This window comes from Salvelinus fontinalis, chromosome 6, assembly GCF_029448725.1.
Source record: "Salvelinus fontinalis isolate EN_2023a chromosome 6, ASM2944872v1, whole genome shotgun sequence".
NCBI classification, from domain to species: Eukaryota; Metazoa; Chordata; class Actinopteri; order Salmoniformes; family Salmonidae; genus Salvelinus; species Salvelinus fontinalis.
In genome coordinates this window covers 17,154,225-17,179,967 of record NC_074670.1, presented here as the reverse complement: position 1 = coordinate 17,179,967, position 25,743 = coordinate 17,154,225, and the positions used below count along the sequence as shown (strand labels likewise).

The following is a 25,743-nucleotide window of genomic DNA, read 5'->3' as shown; positions in this document are numbered from 1 at the left end:
AGAGAATTGAAAATTGAATTGAGAGAGAGACAAGAGAGGGATTTCAGTGGATGGATTTGTGTCATCTATGGTGCATGGCATCAAACATTCTAGAACATGTCTGTTAGTGGAATTAAATAATTCCTCTAATGTACTCATTAATTAAATTCAATCTGTCTATTTGTAAGAATTTGTAAGATAATTATTAACATAAAATATATAGTATACAGTCTTATTAAAATTAGATAATAGGGTTTGTTCTCGGAGCAAGCTCCCATTTGATCAATAACACAGATTTATATACAAGATATGACGTCATAGGTTACAGAATGAGTCTCATTGTCCTGACAAATAGAAAACAGGTTCAAACGTTTATTTTAACCTCACAGGGCACTCACATGAAACACCATATAATAATTTATCCTGAAGGCTCACTATAATTGATTACCACTTTAGCAGACAACTCAAGATAATAGAAGACCTAAAAAGTTTATCTAAACACCTCAGGGCTAAGTTGGGTCAGTTCAACCATAGTTTAACGACCCTTTCTGCTTATTTTATGACCCATAACACAAATCTCTTTTCCCCAGGCATGCAGAGTTCAATTAGTTATAGTTTTATTTAAAGCTAGAATTTGTTTTAACTATTTATTAACACAATTCCTAACAATGTCTCACCTTTGGAGTCGACCAGAGGGATGGTTTTGAGGGAGGTGGAGTCTAGCAGATAGCCCAGCTCCCGATAGGTCGACTGGGAGGACAGGAAGTTCACCTTCCGCACCATCATGTCCTCCACAAAGATGTTGTACTTACTGAGAGAGGAGAGAAGATATATGTGAACTGTGCCTGCTTGAGTCATAATAGCACACAAGGTTGCATGTACACTAGAACTGTTTGAGCCACAATGGCATACAGTTCTCTGCATAAACACTTATTAGAGCCATAATGGCATCCGTTCCAGTACCTGATGTGTCCGAGGCTGAGCTCGGGGAGGTATGGCAGTTTCTTGACCTGGATGATGGAGTCGTAGAGGGAGGGCTGCAGGCCCTGGGCCACCATGTTGGCCAGGATCACTGCCACCATCATGGGCAGGATGTGGGAGATCTGGCCTGTCAGCTCAAAACAGATCACAGCCGTGGACACCGTGTGGGTCACTGCCCCGGTCAGGGCCGCAGCACCTGGGATAAGGAGGGCGGAGAGAGAAAGGGAGGGGAAGGAGAGAGGAAGGGAGAGAGGGAGGGGAAGGAGAGAGGACGTGAGAGAGGGAGGGGAAGGAGAGAGGCAGGGAAAGGAGAGAGGAAGGGAGGGAGGGAGGGAGGGAGGGAGGGAGGGAGGGGAAGGAGAGAGGAAGTGAGAGAGGGAGGGGAAGGAGAGAGGCAGGGAAAGGAGAGAGGAAGCGAGGGAGGGAGGGGAAGGAAAGAGGAAGGGAGGGAGGGAGGTATGGGAAGGAGAGAGGAAGGGAGAGAGGGAGGAGGAGAGAGGCAGGGAAAGGAGAGAGGAAGGGAGGGAGGGAGGGAGGGGAAGGAAAGAGGAAGGGAAGGAGGGAGGTATGGGAAAGAGAGAGGAAGGGAGAGAGGGAGGGGGAGAGAGGGAGGGGGAGGAGAGAGGAAGAGAGAGTATAGAGGGAGGGAACGAGCGATCAGGAGTCACAAAAAGGCAGAAAGGGAAGGAGAGATGGTGTTAAATGACATCATTGTGTATGACAGGGTAATGAGCAGTCATTTTGATATGTATATATTATAAATACATCACATGCAACTTGTAATAAGACTAAGCAATTGGCCTAATAAACCCTACTTCATAAAGATAATGAACAATATGCAAGAGACTATGGTTGACTTACAGTAATAGACCACTATGGTTGAGTTACAGTAATAGAACACTACGGTTGAGTTACAGTAATAGAACACTATGGTTGAGTTACAGTAATATAACACTATGGTTGAGTTACAGTAATATAACACTATAGTTGAGTTACAGTAATAGAACACTATGGTTGAGTTACAGTAATAGAACACTATGGTTGAGTTACAGTAATAGAACACTATGGTTGAGTTACAGTAATAGAACGCTATGGTTGAGTTACAGTAATAGAACACTATGGTTGAGTTACAGTAATAGAACACTATGGTTGAGTTACAGTAATAGAACACTATGGTTGAGTTACAGTAATAGAACACTATGGTTGAGTTACAGTAATAGAACACTATGGTTGAGTTACAGTAATAGAACACTATGGTTGAGTTACAGTAATATAACACTATGGTTGAGTTACAGTAATAGAACACTAAAGTTGAGTTACAGTAATAGAACACTATAGTTGAGTTACAGTAATAGAACACTATGGTTGAGTTACAGTAATAGAACACTATGGTTGAGTTACAGTAATAGAACACTATGGTTGAGTTACAGTAATAGAACACTATGGTTGAGTTACAGTAATATAACACTATGGTTGAGTTACAGTAATAGAACACTATAGTTGAGTTACAGTAATAAAACACTATAGTTGAGTTACAGTAATAGAACACTATGGTTGAGTTACAGTAATAGAACACTATGGTTGAGTTACAGTAATAGAACACTATGGTTGAGTTACAGTAATAGAACACTATAGTTGAGTTACAGTAATAGAATACTATGGTTGAGTTACAGTAATAGGACACTATGGTTGAGTTACAGTAATAGAACACTATGGTTGAGTTACAGTAATAGAACACTATGGTTGAGTTACAGTAATAAAACACTATGGTTGAGTTACAGTAATAGAACACTATGGTTGAGTTACAGTAATAGAACACTATAGTTGAGTTACAGTAATAGAACACTATGGTTGAGTTACAGTGATAGAAAACTATGGTTGAGTTACAGTAATAGAACACTATAGTTGAGTTACAGTAATAGAATACTATGGTTGAGTTACAGTAATAGAACACTATGTTGAGTTACAGTAATAGAACACTATGGTTGAGTTACAGTAATAGAACACTATGGTTGAGTTACAGTAATAGAACACTATAGTTGAGTTACAGTAATAGAACACTATGGTTGAGTTACAGTAATAGAACACTATAGTTGAGTTACAGTAATAGAACACTATGGTTGAGTTACAGTAATAGAACACTATGGTTGAGTTACAGTAATAGAACACTATGGTTGAGTTACAGTAATAGAACACTATAGTTGAGTTACAGTAATAGAACACTATAGTTACAGTAATAGAACACTATGGTTGAGTTACAGTAATAGAACACTATGGTTGAGTTACAGTAATAGGACACTATGGTTGAGTTACAGTAATAGAACACTATGGTTGAGTTACAGTAATAGGACACTATGGTTGAGTTACAGTAATAGAACACTATGGTTGAGTTACAGTAATAGAACACTATAGTTGAGTTACAGTAATAGAACACTATGGTTGAGTTACAGTAATAGAACACTATGGTTGAGTTACAGTAATAGAACACTATAGTTGAGTTACAGTACTAGAATACTATGGTTGAGTTACAGTAATAGAACACTATGGTTGAGTTACAGTAATAGAACACTATGGTTGAGTTACAGTAATAGAACACTATGGTTGAGTTACAGTAATAGAACACTATAGTTGAGTTACAGTAATAGAACACTATGGTTGAGTTACAGTAATAGAACACTATAGTTGAGTTACAGTAATAGAACACTATGGTTGAGTTACAGTAATAGAACACTATGGTTGAGTTACAGTAATAGAACACTATGGTTGAGTTACATTAATAGAACACTATGGTTGAGTTACAGTAATAGAACACTATGGTTGAGTTACAGTAATTGAACACTATGGTTGAGTTACAGTAATATAACACTATGGTTGAGTTACAGTAATAGATCACTATAGTTGAGTTACAGTAATAGAACACTATGGTTGAGTTACAGTAATAGAACACTATGGTTGAGTTACAGTAATAGAACACTATAGTTGAGTTACAGTAATAGAACACTATAGTTACAGTAATAGAACACTATGGTTGAGTTACAGTAATAGAACACTATAGTTGAGTTACAGTAATAGAACACTATGGTTGAGTTACAGTAATAGAACACTATGGTTGAGTTACAGTAATAGAACACTATGGTTGAGTTACAGTAATAGAACACTATAGTTGAGTTACAGTAATAGAACACTATGGTTGAGTTACAGTAATAGAAAACTATGGTTGAGTTACAGTAATAGAACACTATGGTTGAGTTACAGTAATAGAACACTATGGTTGAGTTACAGTAATAGAACACTATGGTTGAGTTACAGTAATAGAACACTATGGTTGAGTTACAGTAATAGAACACTATGGTTGAGTTACAGTAATAGAACACTATGGTTGAGTTACAGTAATAGAACACTATAGTTGAGTTACAGTAATAGAATACTATGGTTGAGTTACAGTAATAGAACACTATGGTTGAGTTACAGTAATAGAACACTATGGTTGAGTTACAGTAATAGAACACTATAGTTGAGTTACAGTAATAGAACACTATGGTTGAGTTACAGTAATAGAACACTATGGTTGAGTTACAGTAATAGAACACTATGGTTGAGTTACAGTAATAGAACACTATGGTTGAGTTACAGTAATAGAACACTATAGTTGAGTTACAGTAATAGAACACTATAGTTGAGTTACAGTAATAGAACACTATGGTTGAGTTACAGTAATAGAACACTATGGTTGAGTTACAGTAATAGAACACTATAGTTGAGTTACAGTAATAGAACACTATAGTTGAGTTACAGTAATAGAACACTATGGTTGAGTTACAGTAATAGAACACTATGGTTGAGTTACAGTAATAGAACACTATGGTTGAGTTACAGTAATAGACAATGAACAAATATCTGAGAATGGATTCTAAATAGAAGTGTATTTAATTACTTTGTAAAATGAATGGATTCACATCCAAGGCATACAGCTTCAGTTACAAAGCATTAACAAGCATTACAAGGCATTATTCCAAGCATGGTCAGAGAGAGAGAGAGAAACCATACCCTGAAAGGCCCTGCCCCAAAAGTTCATGGGGTGGAGAAAGTAAAGAAAGAAAGTATCTCACCACAGCAGGTCAGGAACAAATAAGAAAAAGACCAATGAACCTTTAATAAACATCTTGTTTGGACTCAAAACCTGAGTTGTTGACCAATAGTATTACTGCAAAGTTAACCTCCAATCAGATATCAGACCTACATGATGTAACCTCTCAGAGGTGTGACAATGGGAGTTGGCAAGACCAACACAGAGAATGCTGAATTCCGAAGACAACACATAGCACATTCTTGCATACAGCTGATAAGAAGAGTCCCTTCTGGGGCTGGCTGCCCTGCAACAGCAGCAAGGCAAGATGTGACTTCAGAGGAGACTCACCAATAACAGCATAGCCCCCGGGGAGGATGCGATAAACTATCCCATCAAACAGGATACCGTTTGGGAAGAGAGTGGCCATGATCTCCCCTACCAGACGCCCAAATGCTGCCCCTGGGGGAGAGGGGAGAGAGAAAGGGGAGAGAGAGGAGAGAGAATACTCAGTTGTGCTTTAGGACAGGTTTAGTGCATGTTTAAAGCCTGATGTCTGATACTTCCTGTTTAGATTCCCAGGTCTGATCTCAGCCTCTTACCCAGTATGAACACTGGCATGAAGGCTCCAGACGGGATGGGCATCGTCGTGGAAACAGCAGACATCCAGAACTAGAACATTGAGAAGGTATGGGAATGACAGAGAGACCTAATACAAATCCTTTATAGAATCTACTAGAGAAACTATGAAAAGGGAAACTTCCAGAGAACGCGGGTGCAACTCTTTTCATGTTGATTTGATAGCCTGACCACAGCATAATACGAGAAGAAAAGTTATGTGTTCTGTTCCATGATGGAGGGAGGACGTACCTTCATGACGAAGAAGAGGAGGAGGATGAGGAAGACACTGACGTCGGGGTGCAGCCAGGCTGAGGAGCGCCCCAGTCCGGGGGGAAGGGCGGTGGCAGACAGCTCGGTCCAGGTGAAGTTATCAAACAGAGAGTTAATACACTCTCTAGGCATCAGCTGTACAGGGGGAGAGAGAGAGAGAGAGAGAGAGAGAGAGAGAGAGAGAGAGAGAGAGAGAGAGAGAGAGAGAGAGAGAGAGAGAGAGAGAGAGAGAGAGAGAGAGAGAGAGAGAGAGAGAGAGAGAGAGAGAGAGAGTGAGAGACAGAGAGAGAGAGAGAGAAAGAGAAAGAGAAAGAGAAAGAGAGAGATCATTAATTTATGACCCCTCGTCACAGGTAGTAGAGAGTGAATTGCACTCAGTCATCACAATCAATCAATCAACCAATCAAATATATTTATAAAGCAGATGTCACAAATTGCTTATACAGAAACTCAGCCTAAAACCCGAACAGCAAGCAATGCAGATGTAGAAGCACGGTGGCTAGGAAAAACTCCCTAGAAAGGCAGGAACCTAGGAAGAAACCTAGAGAGCAACCAGGCTCCGAGGGGTGACCAGTCCTCTTCTGGCTGTGCCGGTGGAGATTAAAAGAGTACATTGCCATTTAGTCTAGATTGTTCTTCAAGATGTTCAAACGTTCATAGATGACCAGCAGGGTCAAATAATAATCACAGTGGTTCTAGGTTATGACAGTGGTTCTAGGTTATACATCTCTGCATGAGCGGCTATACAGTGGTGTTGAAAGATTAATTTATCCGTATCACCTTAAAACCGCACTACAAAACATTATAGTTAACAGGGTTGCTTACTTCACCCTGTAGGCAATACATGGATGTATTAAAGGTTATTCTATAAGTCCTGAGCATAAACTCTTATAAGCTCAATAATGCTCTCTGACCTCTCCAGCCATGAACTGGCCGAATCCAGGAGGAAAAGTCAGGGTGGCGATGACAAACGTCACTGCACCTGGGTAGATTAACCGACTGAACACACACACACACACACGTAAACACACACACATGCGCACAAATACAAATACGAGCACACAGACACACACACACACACACACAGACACACAGACACACAGACACACACACACACACACACACACACACACACACACACACACACACACACACACACACACACACACACACACACACACACACACACACACACACACACACACACACACACACACACACACACACACACGATATTATTAAACAACTGGGATACTCAACCGTTATAACAAACCACAATGCCATTACTTAAATGTGAAGCATTTTAGGGTAATAACGTAAATTGGCAGGAATCTCATCCCAGTTCATTGTCTGGCTGTCAGGCTGTTGAGTTCATGGTAGGACACCTCTACTGCTCTGCCCTTCCTAATGTGTGAGCTCAATGTACCTTGACTGGTGAGTCAATGGCTAGGTGAATGTGTCTAACTGAGTGAATGGCTGGCTGTTAAGCCCTGCTTGTCTGTGTCAATGTCCTGTAACAGATTACTTTGTAAGAAGAGGCTACCCAAATGAAACTCATCTGGAATGGAATGTGGAAAGTGTCAGGGATCTGGGTAATAGTGTCTGCTAAGCATTACAATTGTGAAGACATTTGAGTGAGTGTAACAGTATGTGTGTACTGTGTGCGTATGTATGCGAGTGCGTGAGTGCGTGATGTCTCACTGCTTGGTCAGAAACCGTGTGAGAGCCGTCTGTCTCCTCATCACTAGAACCACCTGTCTGTTCAGGTAGACAAAGAAGGCCCCCAGGAACCCACAGGAGATTCTACAACAGACAGACAGGGGACAGAGAGTCAGGAACCCACAGGAGATTCTACAACAGACAGGGGACAGAGAGTCAGGAACCCACAGGAGATTCTACAACAGACAGACAGGGAGTCAGGAACCCACAGGAGATTCTACAACAGACAGACAGGGGACAGAGAGTCAGGAACCCACAAGAGATTCTACAACAGACAGACAGGGGACAGAGAGTCAGGAACCCACAGGAGATTCTACAACAGACAGACAGGGAGTCAGGAACCCACAGGAGATTCTACAACAGACAGACAGGGGACAGAGAGTCAGGAACCCACAGGAGATCCTACAACAGACAGGGGACAGAGAGTCAGGAACCCACAGGAGATTCTACAACAGACAGACAGGGGACAGAGAGTCAGGAACCCACAGGAGACTCTACAACAGACAGACAGGGGACAGGGAGTCAGGAACCCACAGGAGATCCTACAACAGACAGACAAGGGACAGGGAGTCAGGAACCCACAGGAGATTCTACAACAGACAGACAGGGAGTCAGGAACCCACAAGAGATTCTACAACAGACAGGGGACAGAGAGTCAGGAACTCACAGGAGATTCTACAACAGACAGGGGACAGAGAGTCAGGAACTCACAGGAGATTCTACAACAGGGAGTCAGGAAGACACAGGAGATCCTACAACAGACAGACAGGGGACAGATAGTCAGGAACCCACAGGAGATCCTACAACAGACAGACAGGGGACAGATAGTCAGGAACCCACAGGAGATCCTACAACAGACAGACAGAGAGTCAGGAACCCACAGGAGATTCTACAACAGACAGACAGGGAGTCAGGAACCCACAGGAGATTCTACAACAGACATACAGGGGACAGAGAGTCAGGAACCCACAGGAGATCCTACAACAGACAGACAGGGAGTCAGGAACCCACAGGAGATCCTACAACAGACAGACAGGGAGTCAGGAACCCACAAGAGATTCTACAACAGAAAGACAGGGAGTCAGGAACCCACAGGAGATTCTACAACAGACAGACAGGGAGTCAGGAACCCACAAGAGATTATACAACAGACAGACAGGGAGTCAGGAACCCACAGGAGATTCTACAACAGACAGACAGGGGACAGAGAGTCAGGAACCCACAAGAGATTCTACAACAGACAGACAGGGGACAGAGAGTCAGGAACCCACAGGAGATTCTACAACAGACAGACAGGGGACAGAGAGTCAGAAACCCACAGGAGATCCTACAACAGACAGACAGGGAGTCAGGAACCCACAGGAGATTCTACAACAGACAGACAGGGAGTCAGGAACCCACAGGAGATCCTACAACAGACAGACAGAGGACAGAGAATCAGGAACCCACAGGAGATTCTACAACAGACAGACAGGGGACAGAGAGTCAGGAACCCACAGGAGATCCTACAACAGACAGACAGGGGACAGAGAGTCAGGAACCCACTGGAGATTCTACAACAGACAGACAGGGAGTCAGGAACCCACAGGAGATCCTACAACAGACAGACAGAGGACAGAGAATCGGGAACCCACAAGAGATTCTACAACAAACAGACAGGGGACAGAGAGTCAGGAACCCACAGGAGATCCTACAACAGACAGACAGGGAGTCAGGAACCCACAGGAGATCCTACAACAGACAGACAGGGGACAGAGAATCAGGAACCCACAGGAGATTCTACAACAGACAGACAGGGAGTCATGAACCCACAAGAGATCCTACAACAGACAGACAGGGAGTCAGGAACCCACAGGAGATTCTACAACAGACAGACAGGGAGTCAGGAACCCACAAGAGATTATACAACAGACAGACAGGGAGTCAGGAACCCACAGGAGATTCTACAACAGACAGACAGGGGACAGAGAGTCAGGAACCCACAAGAGATTCTACAACAGACAGACAGGGGACAGAGAGTCAGGAACCCACAGGAGATTCTACAACAGACAGACAGGGGACAGAGAGTCAGGAACCCACAGGAGATCCTACAACAGACAGACAGGGAGTCAGGAACCCACAGGAGATTCTACAACAGACAGACAGGGGACAGAGAGTCAGGAACCCACAGGAGATCCTACAACAGACAGACAGGGGACAGAGAGTCAGGAACCCACAGGAGATTCTACAACAGACAGGGGACAGAGAGTCAGGAACCCACAAGAGATCCTACAACAGACAGACAGGGAGTCAGGAACCCACAGGAGATTCTACAACAGACAGACAGGGAGTCAGGAACCCACAGGAGATTCTACAACAGACAGACAGGGGACAGAGAGTCAGGAACCCACAGGAGATTCTACAACAGACAGACAGGGAGTCAGGAACCCACAGGAGATCCTACAACAGACAGACAGGGAGTCAGGAACCCACAGGAGATCCTACAACAGACAGACAGGGAGTCAGGAACCCACAAGAGATCCTACAACAGACAGACAGGGGACAGAGAGTCAGGAACCCACAGGAGATTCTACAACAGACAGACAGGGAGTCAGGAACCCACAGGAGATTCTACAACAGACAGACAGGGAGTCAGGAACCCACAGGAGATCCTACAACAGACAGACAGAGGACAGAGAGTCAGGAACCCACAGGAGATCCTACAACAGACAGGGGACAGAGAGTCAAGAACCCACAGGAGATTCTACAACAGACAGACAGGGGACAGAGAGTCAGGAACCCACAGGAGATTCTATAACAGACAGACAAGGGACAGGGAGTCAGGAACCCACAGGAGATCCAACAACAGACAGACAAGGGGACAGAGAGTCAGGAACCCACAGGAGATTCTACAACAGACAGACAGGGAGTCAAGAACCCACAGGAGATCCTACAACAGACAGGGGACAGAGAGTCAGGAACCCACAGGAGATTCTACAACAGACAGACAGGGAGTCAGGAACCCACAGGAGATCCTACAACAGACAGACAGGGGACAGAGAGTCAGGAACCCACAGGAGATCCTACAACAGACAGGGGACAGAGAGTCAGGAACCCACAGGAGATTCTACAACAGACAGACAGGGAGTCAGGAACCCACAGGAGATTCTACAACAGACAGACAGGGGACAGAGAGTCAGGAACCCACAGGAGATTCTACAACAGACAGACAGGGAGTCAAGAACCCACAGGAGATCCTACAACAGACAGACAGGGAACAGAGAGTCAGGAACCCACAGGAGATTCTACAACAGACAGACAGGGAGTCAGGAACCCACAGGAGATTCTACAACAGACAGACAGGGAGTCAGGAACCCACAAGAGATTCTACAACAGACAGGGGACAGAGAGTCAGGAACTCACAGGAGATTCTACAACAGACAGACATGGAGTCAGAGAATCAGGAACCCACAGGAGATTCTACAACAGACAGACAGGGGACAGAGAGTCAGGAACCCACAGGAGATTCTACAACAGGGAGTCAGGAAGACACACACACATTGATCCCCACACCATCACAAAGTGGGTGAAGTTCAGTTGAAGACTGTAGGGTCAAAAAGGGGTGTGTAGAATGTTTACTATGCGCTCTCACCCAATGATAGCAAAGGCTGGGAGCTCCTGCAGGTCGAAGGGGAAATCCATCCGGAAGTTGGTTCGGAAAAGAGCTGTAATGGTGACTGTGACAGGGATAGCGAGAGAGTGAAAGCTGATCCTATTCTAAAACACCTGGCATGAATAAACACATGACATCACCATGAGAGAAAAGGTGTACAGTGGGATTCAGTTGTTCTGGAGAGGAAATATGTGTGTGATGCGATGCTGCCTCCATGGCTTACCTGCGTCTTTGTTCCACACAGACAGCACCCTGAATATGAAGGCACTGAAGGTGGCAGCGAAATACCCTCTCCAGTAATTCCTCACAGCAAAGTAGGTAGATGTGACCTCAATGCTGAACAACACCCCTGGAGAGGAGAGAAGACGAGGGGGAGGACAAGAGAGAGAGAGAGAGAGCGAGAGAGAGACAGAGACAGAGACAGAGACAGAGGCAGAGACAGAGACAGAGACAGAGAGTGATGGATGGATGGATGGATGGATGGATGGATGGATGGATGGAGGGAGGGAGGGAGATAGATTTGAGTTTAAGTGAGCAGAATGAGCACACACACACACACACACACACACACACACACAGAATAGCTAAATACTCGAGAGCAAAATAAACATCAGAGCGAATCAGAGATATGACTGTAGGCAAGATGAATGGATATTATAAAAGACAATATTTGAAAAGTAGAGACAAGCTTTAATGATTTTAGCTGAGTGTTTCCATTCTATGCTGAGGCTATCTGGGCACTGTAGATTACTGTTACAGGAAGGGGAGAGCAGTGGGGGGTTAGAGAGAGAGGGGGATGTAGAGAGAGATAGAGGATGTTAGAGGGAGAGAGAGAGGGGGGGTGTAGAGAGAGAGAGAGGGGGGAGTTAGAGAGAGAGAGAGGGGGATGTAGAGAGAGATAGAGGGGGGTAGATGGAGAGAGAGGGATGTAGAGAAAGATAGAGAGGGTTAGAGGGAGAGAGAGAGGGATGTAGAGATAGATAGAGGGGGTTAGAGGGAGAGAGAGGAAGAGGGATGTAGAGAGAGATAGAAAGTGGTGGGAATGACATGGAGAGAAATTCAGAAAGGTAGAGCAGGGGTTAAAGAGGAAGATAGGATTGTGAGAGTGGTATAGAAAGAGGGGGAGTAAAGGAGTGATAGTGGTATAGAAAGAGGTGTAGTGAAGGAGTGATAGTGGTATAGAAAGAGGTGTGGTGAAGGAGTGATAGTGGTATAGAAAGAGGTGTGGTGAAGGAGTGATAGTGGTATAGAAAGAGGTGTAGTGGAGGAGTGATAGTGGTATAGAACGAGGTGTAGTGGAGGAGTGATAGTGGTATAGAAAGAGGTGTGGTGAAGGAGTGATAGTGGTATAGAAAGAGGTGTAGTGAAGGAGTGATAGTGGTATAGAAAGAGGTGTGGTGAAGGAGTGATAGTGGTATAGAAAGAGGTGTAGTGAAGGAGTGATAGAGGTATAGAAAAAGGTGTAGTGGAGGAGTGATAGTGGCATAGAAAGAGGTGTGGTGAAGGAGTGATAGTGGTATAGTAAGAGGTGTAGTAAAGGAGTGATACTGGTATAGAAAAAGGTGTAGTGGAGGAGTGATAGTGGTATAGAAAGAGGTGTAGTGAAGGAGTGATAGTGGTATAGAAAGAGGTGTGGTGGATGAAGTGATAGTGGTATAGAAAGAGGTGTGGTGAAGGAGTGATAGTGGTATAGAAAGAGGTGTAGTAAAGGAGTGATAGTGGTATAGAAAGAGGTGTAGTGAAAGGGTGATAGTGGTATAGAAAGAGGTGTGGTGTGGGAGTGATAGTGGTATAGAGAGAGGTGTGGTGAAGGAGTGAAAGTGGTATAGAAATAGGTGTATTGAAGGGGTGATAGTGGTATAGAAAGAGGTGTGGTGTAGGAGTGATAGTGGTATAGAAAGAGGTGTAGTGAAGGAGTGATAGTGGTATAGAAAGAGGTGTGGTGAAAGAGTGATAGTGGTATAGAAAGAGGTGTAGTGAAGGAGTGATAGTGGTACAGAAAAAGGTGTAGTGGAGGAGTGATAGTGGCATAGAAAGAGGTGTGGTGAAGGAGTGACAGTGGTATAGAAAGAGGTGTGGTGAAGGAGTGATAGTGGTATAGAAAGAGGTGTGGTGAAGGAGTGATAGTGGTATAGAAAGAGGTGTAGTAAAGGAGTGATAGTGGTATAGAAAGAGGTGTAGTGAAGGGGTGATAGTGGTATAGAAAGAGGTGTGGTGTAGGAGTGATAGTGGTATAGAGAGAGGTGTGGTGAAGGAGTGATAGTGGTATAGAAATAGGTGTAGTGAAGGAGTGATAGTGGTATAGAACGAGGTGTGGTGAAGGAGTGATAGTGGTATAGAAAGAGGTGTAGTGAAGGAGTGATAGTGGTATAGAAAGAGGTGTAGTGACGGAGTGATAGTGGCATAGAAAGAGGTGTGGTGTAGGAGTGATAGTGGTATAGAGAGAGGTGTGGTGAAGGAGTGATAGTGGTATAGAAAGAGGTGTAGTGAAGGAGTGATAGTGGTATAGAACGAGGTGTGGTGAAGGAGTGATAGTGGTATAGAATGAGGTGTGGTGAAGTAGTGATAGTGGTATAGAATGAGGTGTGGTGAAGGAGTGATAGTGGTATAGAAAGAGATGTGGTGAAGGAGTGATAGTGGTATAGAACGAGGTGTGGTGAAGGAGTGATAGTGGTATAGAATGAGGTGTGGTGAAGTAGTGATAGTGGTATAGAATGAGGTGTGATGAAGGAGTGATCGTGGTATAGACAGAGGTGTAGTGAAGGAGTGATAGTGATATAGAACGAGGTGTAGTGAAGGAGTGATAGTGGTATAGAAAGAGGTGTGGTGAAGGAGTGATAGTGGTATAGAAAGAGGTGTAGTAAAGGAGTGATAGTGGTATAGAAGGAGGTGTAGTGGAGGAGTGATAGTGGTATAGAACGAGGTGTGGTGTAGGAGTGATAGTGGTATAGAAAGAGGTGTAGTGGAGGAGTGATAGTGTATAGAAAGAGGTGTAGTGGAGGAGTGATAGTGGTATAGAAAGAGGTGTGGTGAAGGAGTGATAGTGGTATAGAAAACGGTGTAGTGGAGGAGTGATAGTGGTATAGAAAGAGGTGTGGTGTAGGAGTGATAGTGGGCTAGAAAAAGGTGTAGTGGAGGAGTGAAACTGGTATAGAAAGAGGTGTGGTGTAGGAGTGATTGTGGTATAGAAAAATGTGTAGTGGAGGAGTGATAGTGGTATAGAAAGAGGTGTAGTGGAGGAGTGATAGTGGTATAGAAAGAGGTGTGGTGAAGGAGTGATAGTGGTATAGAAAGAGATGTGGTAAAGGAGTGATAGTGGTATAGAAAGAGGTGTGGTGAAGGAGTGATAGTGGTATAGAAAGAGGTGTGGTGAAGGAGTGATAGTGGTATAGAAAGAGATGTGGTAAAGGAGTGATAGTGGTATAGAAAGAGGTGTAGTAAAGGAGTGATAGTGGTATAGAAAGAGGTGTAGTGAAGGAGTGATAGTGGCATAGAAAGAGGTGTGGTGTAGGATTGATAGTGGTATAGAGAGAGGTGTGGTGAAGGAGTGATAGTGGTATAGAACGAGGTGTGGTGAAGGAGTGATAGTGGGATAGAAAGAGGTGTAGTGAAGGAGTGATAGTGGTATAGAACGAGGTGTGGTGAAGGAGTGATAGTGGTATAGAAAGAGGTGTAGTGAAGGAGTGATAGTGGTATAGAACGAGGTGTAGTAAAGGAGTGATAGTGGTATAGAAAGAGGTGTAGTGAAGGAGTGATAGTGGCATAGAAAGAGGTGTGGTGTAGGATTGATAGTGGTATAGAGAGAGGTGTGGTGAAGGAGTGATAGTGGTATAGAACGAGGTGTGGTGAAGGAGTGATAGTGGTATAGAAAGAGGTGTAGTGAAGGAGTGATAGTGGTATAGAACGAGGTGTGGTGAAGGAGTGATAGTGGTATAGAAAGAGGTGTAGTGAAGGAGTGATAGTGGTATAGAAAGAGGTGTAGTGAAGGAGTGATAGTGGTATAGAAAAAGGTGTGGTGAAGGTGTGATAGTGGTATAGAACGAGGTGTGGTGAAGGAGTGATAGTGGTATAGAACAAGGTGTGGTGAAGGAGTGATAGTGGTATAGAACGAGGTGTGGTGAAGGAGTTATAGTGGTATAGAACGAGGTGTGGTGAAGGAGTGATAGTGGTATAGAACGAGGTGTGGTGAAGGAGTGATAGTGGTATAGAAAGAGGTGTAGTGAAGGAGTGATAGTGGTATAGAAAGAGGTGTGGTGAAGGAGTGATAGTGGTATAGAACGAGGTGTGGTGAAGGAGTGATAGTGGTATAGAAAGAGGTGTGGTGAAGGAGTGATAGTGGTATAGAACGAGGTGCGGTGAAGGAGTGATAGTGGTATAGAACGAGGTGTGGTGAAGGAGTGATAGTGGTTTAGAAAGAGGTGTAGTGAAGTACAGCAGAGAGGTCATAGTGTAGTGGTTAGGGAGTGATACAGTACCTCCTAGAGGAGTGCCGAAACAGCAGCCCACCCCCACGGCACAGCCCACTGTCAGAATGTCTGTGTAACCACAGGGGTTCTACTGACACAGAGAAGAGAGGGAGGAGAGAGGAGGAGAGGGAGGGAGGGGAGGCGAGAGACAGAGGTAGAAAATACAGAACAGCACAGCAGAGAACCGCCAAACCAACCAAGCTCACCAAAGAGTCACACAAGCCCTGAGCAAATCATCAAAATAGACAGAGACAGAGAGAGACCAGACAAACAGAACATGCTGTCTAGTCAATATGACAAAATGCTCAGGCCATTGCAGATAGAATTACTTACACCCAGCAAATTCATTATTCAGTATACAGTTATTTCCATTCTATACAAATACATTTCTATCTGTCACATTCTATGCATTGCACCCCACTGCTCCATAACCCCCAGGTCTCTGGTGCTGCCATGGAGAGGTGCATGTAGGGATATGTGGGCGGGACTTGCCTCCCACGGGGGCGGCGAAGCAGGTGGCCACTCCCACAGCACACGCACATACCAGCAGGTCCTGGTTATGGGCACTACTCTGGGGGCAGGGGTCCACGAAACAAATGAGAGGTGGTGGGTGGGTGGAGGGTGAGGGGATAAACAAGGGGGGAAAGAGAGAGCGGAGAGGGAGTGGGAGAGGAGAGGAAGGGGAGAACATTGGAGGCAGGGATGGGGAGGACAGAAATGTGTGAAGGGAGAGAGGGAAGGGAAGAGCGAGGGGAGGGGGGAGACAGAGACAGTCACGGGAGGTCAGTGTTAATACACATGCCAGACATAACCATCACACTATTAATACACAGACAATGTGTGGGAGACTGATGAGCCTAAACAAAGACAAGAGGGAAGGAGGGAGAGAAAGAGACAGAGAGAGTGAGAGACAGAGAGAAGAGAGAGAGAGAGAGAGAGAGAGAGAGAGAGAGAGGAGAGAGAGAGAGAGATAGAGGGAGAGAGAGAGAGGCAAGCTGGTCCTAGGGCTCTGTTCACAAACACAAACACACCCCACAGAGCCCCAGGACAACAGCACAATTAGACCCAACCAAATCATGAGAAAACAAAAAGATAATTACTTGACACATTGGAAAGAATTAACAAAAAAACAGAGCAAACTAGAATGCTATTTGGCCCTAAACAGAGAGTACACAGTGGCAGAATACCTGACCACTGTGACTGACCCAAACTTAAGGAAAGCTTTGACTATGTACAGACTCAGTGAGCATAGCCTTGCTATTGAGAAAGGCCGCCGTAGGCAGACATGGCTCTCAAGAGAAGACAGGCTATGTGCACACTGCCCACAAAATGAGGTGGAAACCGAGCTGCACTTCCTAACCTCCTGCCCAATGTATGACCATATTAGAGACACATATTTCCCTCAGATCACACATATCCACAAAGAATTCGAAAACAAATCCAATTTTGATAAACTCCCATATCTACTGGGTGAAATTCCACAGTGTGCCATCACAGCAGCAAGATTTGTGACCTGTTGCCACAAGAAAAGGGCAACCAGTGAAGAACAAACACCATTGTAAATACAACCCATATTTATGCTTACTTATTTTAACTTGTGTGCTTTAACCATTTGTACATTGTTACAACACTGTATATATTTAATATGACACTTGTAATGTCTTTATTGTTTTGAAACTTCTGTATGTGTAATGTTTACTGTTAATTCGTTTTGTTTGTTTCACTTTTGTGTATTGTCTACCTCACTTGCTTTGGCAATGTTAACACATGTTTCCCATGCCAATAAAGCCCATTGAATTGAATTGAATTGAATTGAATTGAATTGAATTGAATTGAATTGACAGAGACAGAGACAGAGACAGAGAGAGAGAGAGACAGAGAGAGAACAATTAATCTCTAAAAATAAAAAAAAATAAAAATGTATTATTATTTACTGCCATTCTATACTATTATTTGTCATTGTTTATAATTTTATTACAATGTATATTGTATACATTGTTGCTTTGGCAATATTGACACAATGTTTTTCATGCCAATAAAGCAGCTTGAATTTTAATTTTAATTTGAGAGGAGAGATAGAGAGAGAATGAGAGAGAGGGGGGAGAGAGAGAGAGAGGGGGAAAGAGAGAGAGAGGGAGAGAGAGGGGAAAGAGAGAGAGAGAGAGAGAGAGAGAGAGGGGAAAGAGAGAGAGAGAGAGAGAGAGAGAGAGAGAGGGGGAAAGAGAGAGAGAGGGAGAGAGAGAGAGAGGGAGAGAGAGGGGAAAGAGAGAGAGAGAGAGAGAGAGAGAGAGAGAGTCATAACCGCAACAAGAACATGAGTTGTGAGACTTAAAAAATACACAATTAAGAGGTCAGACATGACAGAGCGACAGCCTCACAGCCACATTCCATATTACTGTTATTACTCAGGTCAAATGTCATGCTAGTCAGAGTGGGGGTTGCTGGGAGTTTTAGTTTGTTTTGGTCAGGGCTTCGGTTTACCTCATACACTCCAGAGAAGATGGACATGATTTTACTCAGCACAGCAGCACAGATACTGGCAATGTGGACGAAGGGACCCTAGGAAGCACGGGAGGGAGGAGGACAGAGTCAGTCACACACTTGAGGTAGAAGTTACCCTTCTCCAGTCCCCACAGATCTAGGATCAGATTACCCTTCCCTTAATACTAATTCTTAACCATTAGGGGGATGAGAAAATACCAGACCTTGTATCAGTGGTTGGGAAAATCTCTTGCTATTCACAGAGACAAAGAGCACAGAGCACAGAGGTAGACCCACCATACACATGATCTGCATAGACATGGACAATTTGCTCTGACTTAAATTCTTATTAAATAGGGCACATTGTATCAGCAAAGATGAATCATGATATGATTTCTTTGTTTGATAGTTGACAAGCCTCCATAAATGGAAAATGTTGAGGAGTTGAATAAATTTGTTTCTGTCCCACAAGGGGTGGAGGAGAAAACACAACAGAAAATTATTTATTATACTGCTCACTGGGAGAGAAGGAGGCAGAAAGGAGGAGAGGGGGAGGGCAGATACAGTAAGGGAGGAAAGTAAGGAAAGAGAAGAAGAGGAAGAGAAGAAGCAGAGATAAAAAAGAGGGTGAGATAATAGATACAGAGAGAGAGTTAGAGAAAGAGGTCAGGGAGAGAGAAAGAGGTCAGAGAGAGAAAGAGGTCAGAGAGAGAGAAAGAGAGAAAGAGGTCAGAGAGAAAGAGAGAAAGAGGTCAGAGAGAGAGAAAGAGGTCAGAGAGAGAGAGAGCAAGAGAGAAAGAGCGAGAGAGAAAGAGAGAGAGGGAGAAAAGGATGGATGGAGGGAGGGACGGGGGAGAGAAAGAGAGCGAGAGAGAGGAAGTGAGAGAGGGAGAGAGATAATAATAATGATTGGAGGAGAGGAGGAGGTCCACCTCTTTCCCCACGGGCATGCCACTGCCCAGGCCGGCGGTCAGCCCGATGACTTTGGCCACAAAGGCTTTAAGAGTTAGATACTCCTTCAACACCACCCCTCGCAGAATGGTCTTCAGCTCAGGAATACCCGAACCTACATGAGACAGAACAACAGAGAGAATGTTGGAGAAAAATAGTGAACGATAGGTATTTCCTGGAAACAGAGCAGTTATATCCCACTTATGTACTTTTGGGCAACCAGTTGGGAGATAGAGATGGAGATAAGGAGAGCAACACTATGCTCACTACCTACCTATGGCCTGAGGGGCGACTATGTTGCAGAAGAGGGAGGCAAACATGACGAGGACCATGGGGTAGACGACCCAGGCCAGGTACTGGATAAGGACATTCCCCCTCAGCTCCCCGTGCATCCACTTATATGCTGGGAGAGGGGAGAGAGGAGGAGGAGGAGGAGGAAGGTAGATTGGAGCAGTGGGTTACAATCTTTAAAAAAAGGTTATATCTAGAACCTAAAACAGTTCTTCGGCTGTTCCTATAGGAGAATCCTTTGAAGAACCCTTTTTGGTTCCAGGTAGAACCCTGTTGTGTTCCACGTAGAACCCTTTCCACATAAAGTTGAAACCAAAAAAGGTTCTACCTGGAACCAAAAAGGGTTCTCCTATGGGGACAACCAAAGAACCCTTGAATAATTTTTTCTGAGTGTAGCACAGGGAAGAGCAGGGAAGAGTGTAGAGCAGGGAAGAGCAGGGAAGAGTGTAGGGCAGGGAAGAGTGTAGAGCAGGGAAGAGCAGGGAAGAGTGTAGCGCAGGGAAGAGTGTAGAGCAGGGAAGAGCAGGGAAGAGTGTAGAGCAGGGAAGAGTGTAGAGCAGGGAAGAGCAGGGAAGAGTGTAGAGCAGGGAAGAGTGTAGCGCAGAGAAGAGTGTAGAGCAGGGAAGAGTGTAGAGCAGGGAAGAGCAGGGAAGAGTGTAGAGCAGGGAAGAGTGTAGAGCAGGGAAGAGCAGGGAAGAGTGTAGCGCAGGGAAGAGCAGGGAAGAGTGTAGAGCAGGGAAGAGCAGGGAAGAGTGTAGAGCAGGGAAGAGTGTAGAGCAGGGAAGAGCAGGGAAGAGTGTGGAGCAGGGAAGAGCAGGGAAGAGTGTAGAGCAGGGAAGAGTGTAGAGCAGGGAAGAGTGTAGAGCAGGAAAGAGTGTAGAGCAGGGAAGAGTGTAGAGCAGGGAAGAGTGTAGAGCAGGGAAGAGCAGGGAAGAGTGTAGAGCAGGGAAGAGCAGGGAAGAGTGTAGAGCAGGGAAGAGCAGGGAAGAGTGTAGCGCAGGGAAGAGCAGGGAAGAGCAGGGAAGAGTGTAGAGCAGGGAAGAGTGTAGAGCAGGGAAGAGTGTAGAGCAGGAAAGAGTGTAGAGCAGGGAAGAGTGTAGAGCAGGGAAGAGTGTAGAGCAGGGAAGAGCAGGGAAGAGTGTAGAGCAGGGAAGAGCAGGGAAGAGTGTAGAGCAGGGAAGAGCAGGGAAGAGTGTAGAGCAGGGAGAGCAGGGAAGAGTGTAGAGCAGGGAAGAGCAGGGAAGAGTATAGAGCAGGGAAGAGCGGGGAAGTGTGTAGCGCAGGGAAGAGCAGGGAAGAGTGTAGAGCAGGGAAGAGCAGGGAAGAGTGTAGAGCAGGGAAGAGTGTAGAGCAGGGAAGAGTGTAGAGCAGGGAAGAGTGTAGAGCAGGGAAGAGCAGGGAAGAGTGTAGAGCAGGGAAGAGTGTAGCGCAGGGAAGAGCAGGGAAGAGTGTAGCGCAGGGAAGAGCAGGGAAGAGCAGGGAAGAGTGTAGAGCAGGGAAGAGTGTAGAGCAGGGAAGAGTGTAGAGCAGGGAAGAGTGTAGAGCAGGGAAGAGCAGGGAAGAGCAGGGATGAGTGAAGAGCAGGGAAGAGTGTAGAGCAGGGAAGAGTGTAGAGCAGGGAAGGGCAGGGAAGAGTGTAGAGCAGGGAAGAGTGTAGAGCAGGGAAGAGTGTAGAGCAGGGAAGAGCAGGGAAGAGTGTAGAGCAGGGAAGAGTGTAGAGCAGGGAAGAGCAGGGAAGAGTGTAGAGCAGGGAAGAGTGTAGAGCAGGGAAGAGCAGGGAAGCGCAGGGAAGAGTATAGAGCAGGGAAGAGTGTAGCGCAGGGAAGAGCAGGGAAGCGCAGGAAAGAGTGTAGAGCAGGGAAGAGCAGGGAAGAGTGTAGCGCCGGGAAGAGCAGGGAAGAGCAGGGAAGAGTGTAGAGCAGGGAAGAGCAGGGAAGAGTGTGGAGCAGGGAAGAGCAGGGAAAAGTGTAGAGCAGGGAAGAGCAGGGAAGAGCAGGGAAGAGTGTAGAGCAGGGTAGAGCAGGGAGGAGCAGGGAAGTGTGTAGAGCAGGGAAGAGCAGGGAAGAGCAGGGAGGTGTGTAGAGCAGGGAAAAGCAGGAATGGGCAGGGAAGGGCGTAGAGCAGGCAAGAGCAGGGAAGAGTATAGAGCAGGGAAGAGCAGGGAAGAGCAGGGAAGAGTCAGGGAAGAGCAGGGAAGAGCAGGGAATTGTGTAGAGCAGGGAAGAGCAGGGAAGAGTGTAGAGCAGCGAAGAGTAGGGAAGAGCAGGGAAGTGTGTAGAGCAGGGAAGGGCAGGGAAGAGCAGGGAAGAGTGTAGAGCAGGGAAGAGCAGGGAAGTGTGTAGAGCAGGGAAGAGCAGGGAAGGGCATGGAATAGCAGGGAAGAGAAGGGAAGAGCAGGGAAGTGTGTAGAGCAGGGAAGAGCAGGGAGGAGTGTAGAGCAGGGAAGAGCAGGGAAGAGTGTAGAGCAGGGAAAAGCAGGGAAGGGCAGGGAAGAGAAGGGAAGAGCAGGGAAGTGTGTAGAGCAGGGAAGAGCAGGGAAGAGCAGGGAAGAGTGTAGAGCAGGGAAGAGCAGGGAAGAACAGGGAAGAGTGTGGAGCAGGGAAGAGCAGGGAAAAGTGTAGAGCAGGGAAGAGCAGGGAAGAGCAGGGAGGAGCAGGGAAGTGTGTAGAGCAGGGAAGAGCAGGGAAGGGCAGGGAAGAGTGTAGAGCAGGGAAGAGCAAGGAAGAACAGGGAAGAATGTAGAACAGGGAAGAGCAGGGAAAAGTGTGGAGCAGGGAAGGGCAGGGAAGAGCAGGGAGGACTAGGGAAGTGTGTAGAGCAGGGAAGAGCAGGGAAAAGTGTAGAGCAGGAAAGAGCAGGGAAGAGCAGAGAGGACTAGGGAAGTGTGTAGAGCAGGGAACAGCAGGGAAGAGCTGGGAAGAGTGTAGAGCAGGGAAGAGCAGGGAAGAGCAGGGAAGTGTGTAGAGCAGGGAAGAGCAGGGAAGAGCGGAGAGCAGGGAAAAGCAGGGAAGAGCAGGGAAGAGTGTAGAGCAGGGAAGAGTGTAGAGCAGGGAAGAGCAGGGAAGAGCAGGGAAGAGCAGGGAAGTGTGTAGAGCAGGGAAGCGCAGGGAAGCGCAGGGAAGAGCAGGGAAGTCTGTAGAGCAGGGAAGAGTAGCGAAGTGTGTAGATCAGGGAACAGCAGGGAAAAGAAGGGAAGAGCAGGGAATTGTGAAGAACAGGGAAGAGCAGGTAAGAGCAGGGAAGGGTGTAGAGCAGGGAAGAGCAGGGAAGAGCAGGGAAGTGTGTAGAGCAGGGAAGCGCAGGGAAGAGCTTGGAAGTCTGTAGAGCAGGGGAGAGTGTAGAGCAGGGAAGAGCAGGGAAGAGCAGGGAAGTGTGTAGAGCAGGGAAGCGCAGGGAAGAGCATGGAAGTCTGTAGAGCAGGGAAGAGCGGTGAAGTGTGTAGAGCAGGGAACAGCAGGGAAAAGCAGGGAAGAGCAGGGAATTGTGTAGAGCAGGGAAGAGCAGGTAAGAGCAGGGAAGTGTGTAGAGCAGGGAAGAGCAGGGAATAGTGTAGAGCAAGGAAGAACAGGGGAAAGCAGGGAAGTGTGTAGAGCAGGGAAGAGCAGGGAAGAGCAGGGAAGAGCAGGGAAGAGCAGGGAAGAGTGTAGAGCAGGGATTAGTGAATATTAGGGAAGAGCAGGGAATAGTGTAGAGCAGGGAAGAACAGGGGAAAGCAGGGAAGTGTGTAGAGCCGGGAAGAGCAGGGAAGAGCAGGGAAGCGTGTAGAGCAGGGAAGAGCAGGGAAGAGCAGGGAAGAGTGTAGAGCAGGGAAGAGTGAAGAGCAGGGAAGAGCGTAGAGCATGGAAGAGCAGGGAAGTCTGTAGAGCAGGGAATGGCAGGGAAGAGTCATGGAAGAGCAGGGAAGAGCAGGGAAGTGTGTAGAGCAGGGAAGAGCAGGGAAGAGTGTAGAGCAGGGAATAGCAGGGAAGAGCAGGGAAGTGTGTCGAGCAGGGACGAGGAGGGAAGAGCAGGGAAGAGCAGGGAAGAGCAGGGAAGTGTGTAGAGCAGGGAACAGCAGGGAAGAGCAGGGAAGAGCAGGGAATTGTGTAGAGCAGGGAAGGGCAGGTAAGAGCAGGGAAGTGTGTAGAGCCGGGAAGAGCAGGGAATAGTGTAGAGTAGGGAAGAGCAGGGAAGAGTGTAGAGCAGGGAAGAGCAGGGAAGAGTGTAGAGCAGGGAAGAGTGTAGAGCAGGGAAGAGCAGGGAAGAGTGTGGAGCAGGGAAGAGCAGGGAAGAGTGTAGAGCAGGGAAGAGTGTAGAGCAGGGAAGAGCAGGGAAGAGTGTAGCGCAGGGAAGAGCAGGGAAGAGCAGGGAAGAGTGTAGAGCAGGAAAGAGTGTAGAGCAGGGAAGAGCAGGGAAGAGTGTAGAGCAGGGAAGAGCAGGGAAGAGTGTAGAGCAGGGAAGAGCAGGGAAGAGTGTAGAGCAGGGAGAGCAGGGAAGAGTGTAGAGCAGGGAAGAGCAGGGAAGAGTATAGAGCAGGGAAGAGCAGGGAAGTGTGTAGCGCAGGGAAGAGCAGGGAAGAGTGTAGAGCAGGGAAGAGCAGGGAAGAGTGTAGAGCAGGGAAGAGTGTAGAGAAGGGAAGAGTGTAGAGCAGGGAAGAGTGTAGAGCAGGGAAGAGCAGGGAAGAGTGTAGAGCAGGGAAGAGTGTAGAGCAGGGAAGAGCAGGGAAGCGCAGGGAAGAGTGTAGAGCAGGGAAGAGTGTAGCGCAGGGAAGAGCAGGGAAGCGCAGGGAAGAGTGTAGAGCAGGGAAGAGCAGGGAAGAGTGTAGCGCAGGGAAGAGCAGGGAAGAGCAGGGAAGAGTGTAGAGCAGGGAAGAGCAGGGAAGAGTGTGGAGCAGGGAAGAGCAGGGAAAAGTGTAGAGCAGGGAAGAGCAGGGAAGAGCAGGGAAGAGTGTAGAGCAGGGTAGAGCAGGGAGGAGCAGGGAAGTGTGTAGAGCAGGGAAGGGCAGGGAAGAGCTGGGAAGTGTGTAGAGCAGGGAAAAGCAGGAATGGGCAAGGAAGGGCGTAGAGCAGGCAAGAGCAGGGAAGAGTATAGAGCAGGGAAGAGCAGGGAAGAGCAGGGAATTGTGTAGAGCAGGGAAGAGCAGGGAAGAGTGTAGAGCAGGGAAGAGTAGGGAAGAGCAGGGAAGTGTGTAGAGCAGGGAAGGGCAGGGAAGAGCAGGGAAGAGTGTAGAGCAGGGAAGAGCAGGGAAGAGCAGGGAAGTGTGTAGAGCAGGGAAAAGCAGGAATGGGCAGGGAAGGGCGTAGAGCAGGCAAGAGCAGGGAAGAGTATAGAGCAGGGAAGAGCAGGGAAGAGCAGGGAAGAGTCAGGGAAGAGCAGGGAAGAGCAGGGAATTGTGTAGAGCAGGGAAGAGCAGGGAAGAGTGTAGAGCAGCGAAGAGTAGGGAAGAGCAGGGAAGTGTGTAGAGCAGGGAAGGGCAGGGAAGAGCAGGGAAGAGTGTAGAGCAGGGAAGAGCAGGGAAGTGTGTAGAGCAGGGAAGAGCAGGGAAGGGCATGGAATAGCAGGGAAGAGAAGGGAAGAGCAGGGAAGTGTGTAGAGCAGGGAAGAGCAGGGAGGAGTGTAGAGCAGGGAAGAGCAGGGAAGAGTGTAGAGCAGGGAAAAGCAGGGAAGGGCAGGGAAGAGAAGGGAAGAGCAGGGAAGTGTGTAGAGCAGGGAAGAGCAGGGAAGAGCAGGGAAGAGTGTAGAGCAGGGAAGAGCAGGGAAGAACAGGGAAGAGTGTGGAGCAGGGAAGAGCAGGGAAAAGTGTAGAGCAGGGAAGAGCAGGGAAGAGCAGGGAGGAGCAGGGAAGTGTGTAGAGCAGGGAAGAGCAGGGAAGGGCAGGGAAGAGTGTAGAGCAGGGAAGAGCAAGGAAGAACAGGGAAGAATGTAGAACAGGGAAGAGCAGGGAAAAGTGTGGAGCAGGGAAGGGCAGGGAAGAGCAGGGAGGACTAGGGAAGTGTGTAGAGCAGGGAAGAGCAGGGAAAAGTGTAGAGCAGGAAAGAGCAGGGAAGAGCAGAGAGGACTAGGGAAGTGTGTAGAGCAGGGAACAGCAGGGAAGAGCTGGGAAGAGTGTAGAGCAGGGAAGAGCAGGGAAGAGCAGGGAAGTGTGTAGAGCAGGGAAGAGCAGGGAAGAGCGGAGAGCAGGGAAAAGCAGGGAAGAGCAGGGAAGAGTGTAGAGCAGGGAAGAGTGTAGAGCAGGGAAGAGCAGGGAAGAGCAGGGAAGAGCAGGGAAGTGTGTAGAGCAGGGAAGC

General features: G+C 46.8%; 1 protein-coding gene across 1 annotated transcript in view; it reads right to left on the bottom strand.

Annotated features, from left to right (window-relative positions):
• Nucleotides 1-25,743, bottom strand: part of LOC129857199 (chloride channel protein 1-like) — a 49,927-nt gene that overhangs the window by 10,838 nt on the left and 13,346 nt on the right. The window contains exons 4-16 of the mRNA XM_055925218.1: nt 19,461-19,589; nt 19,168-19,301; nt 18,236-18,313; nt 15,764-15,842; nt 11,512-11,637; nt 11,268-11,352; nt 7,619-7,720; nt 6,832-6,916; nt 5,897-6,052; nt 5,629-5,698; nt 5,378-5,488; nt 943-1,156; nt 657-790 (exon numbers count right to left, since the gene is read on the bottom strand). Coding sequence (XP_055781193.1) covers nt 657-790; nt 943-1,156; nt 5,378-5,488; nt 5,629-5,698; nt 5,897-6,052; nt 6,832-6,916; nt 7,619-7,720; nt 11,268-11,352; nt 11,512-11,637; nt 15,764-15,842; nt 18,236-18,313; nt 19,168-19,301; nt 19,461-19,589 — 1,503 coding nt within the window. The remainder of the gene's footprint in view (nt 1-656; nt 791-942; nt 1,157-5,377; nt 5,489-5,628; nt 5,699-5,896; nt 6,053-6,831; nt 6,917-7,618; nt 7,721-11,267; nt 11,353-11,511; nt 11,638-15,763; nt 15,843-18,235; nt 18,314-19,167; nt 19,302-19,460; nt 19,590-25,743) is intronic.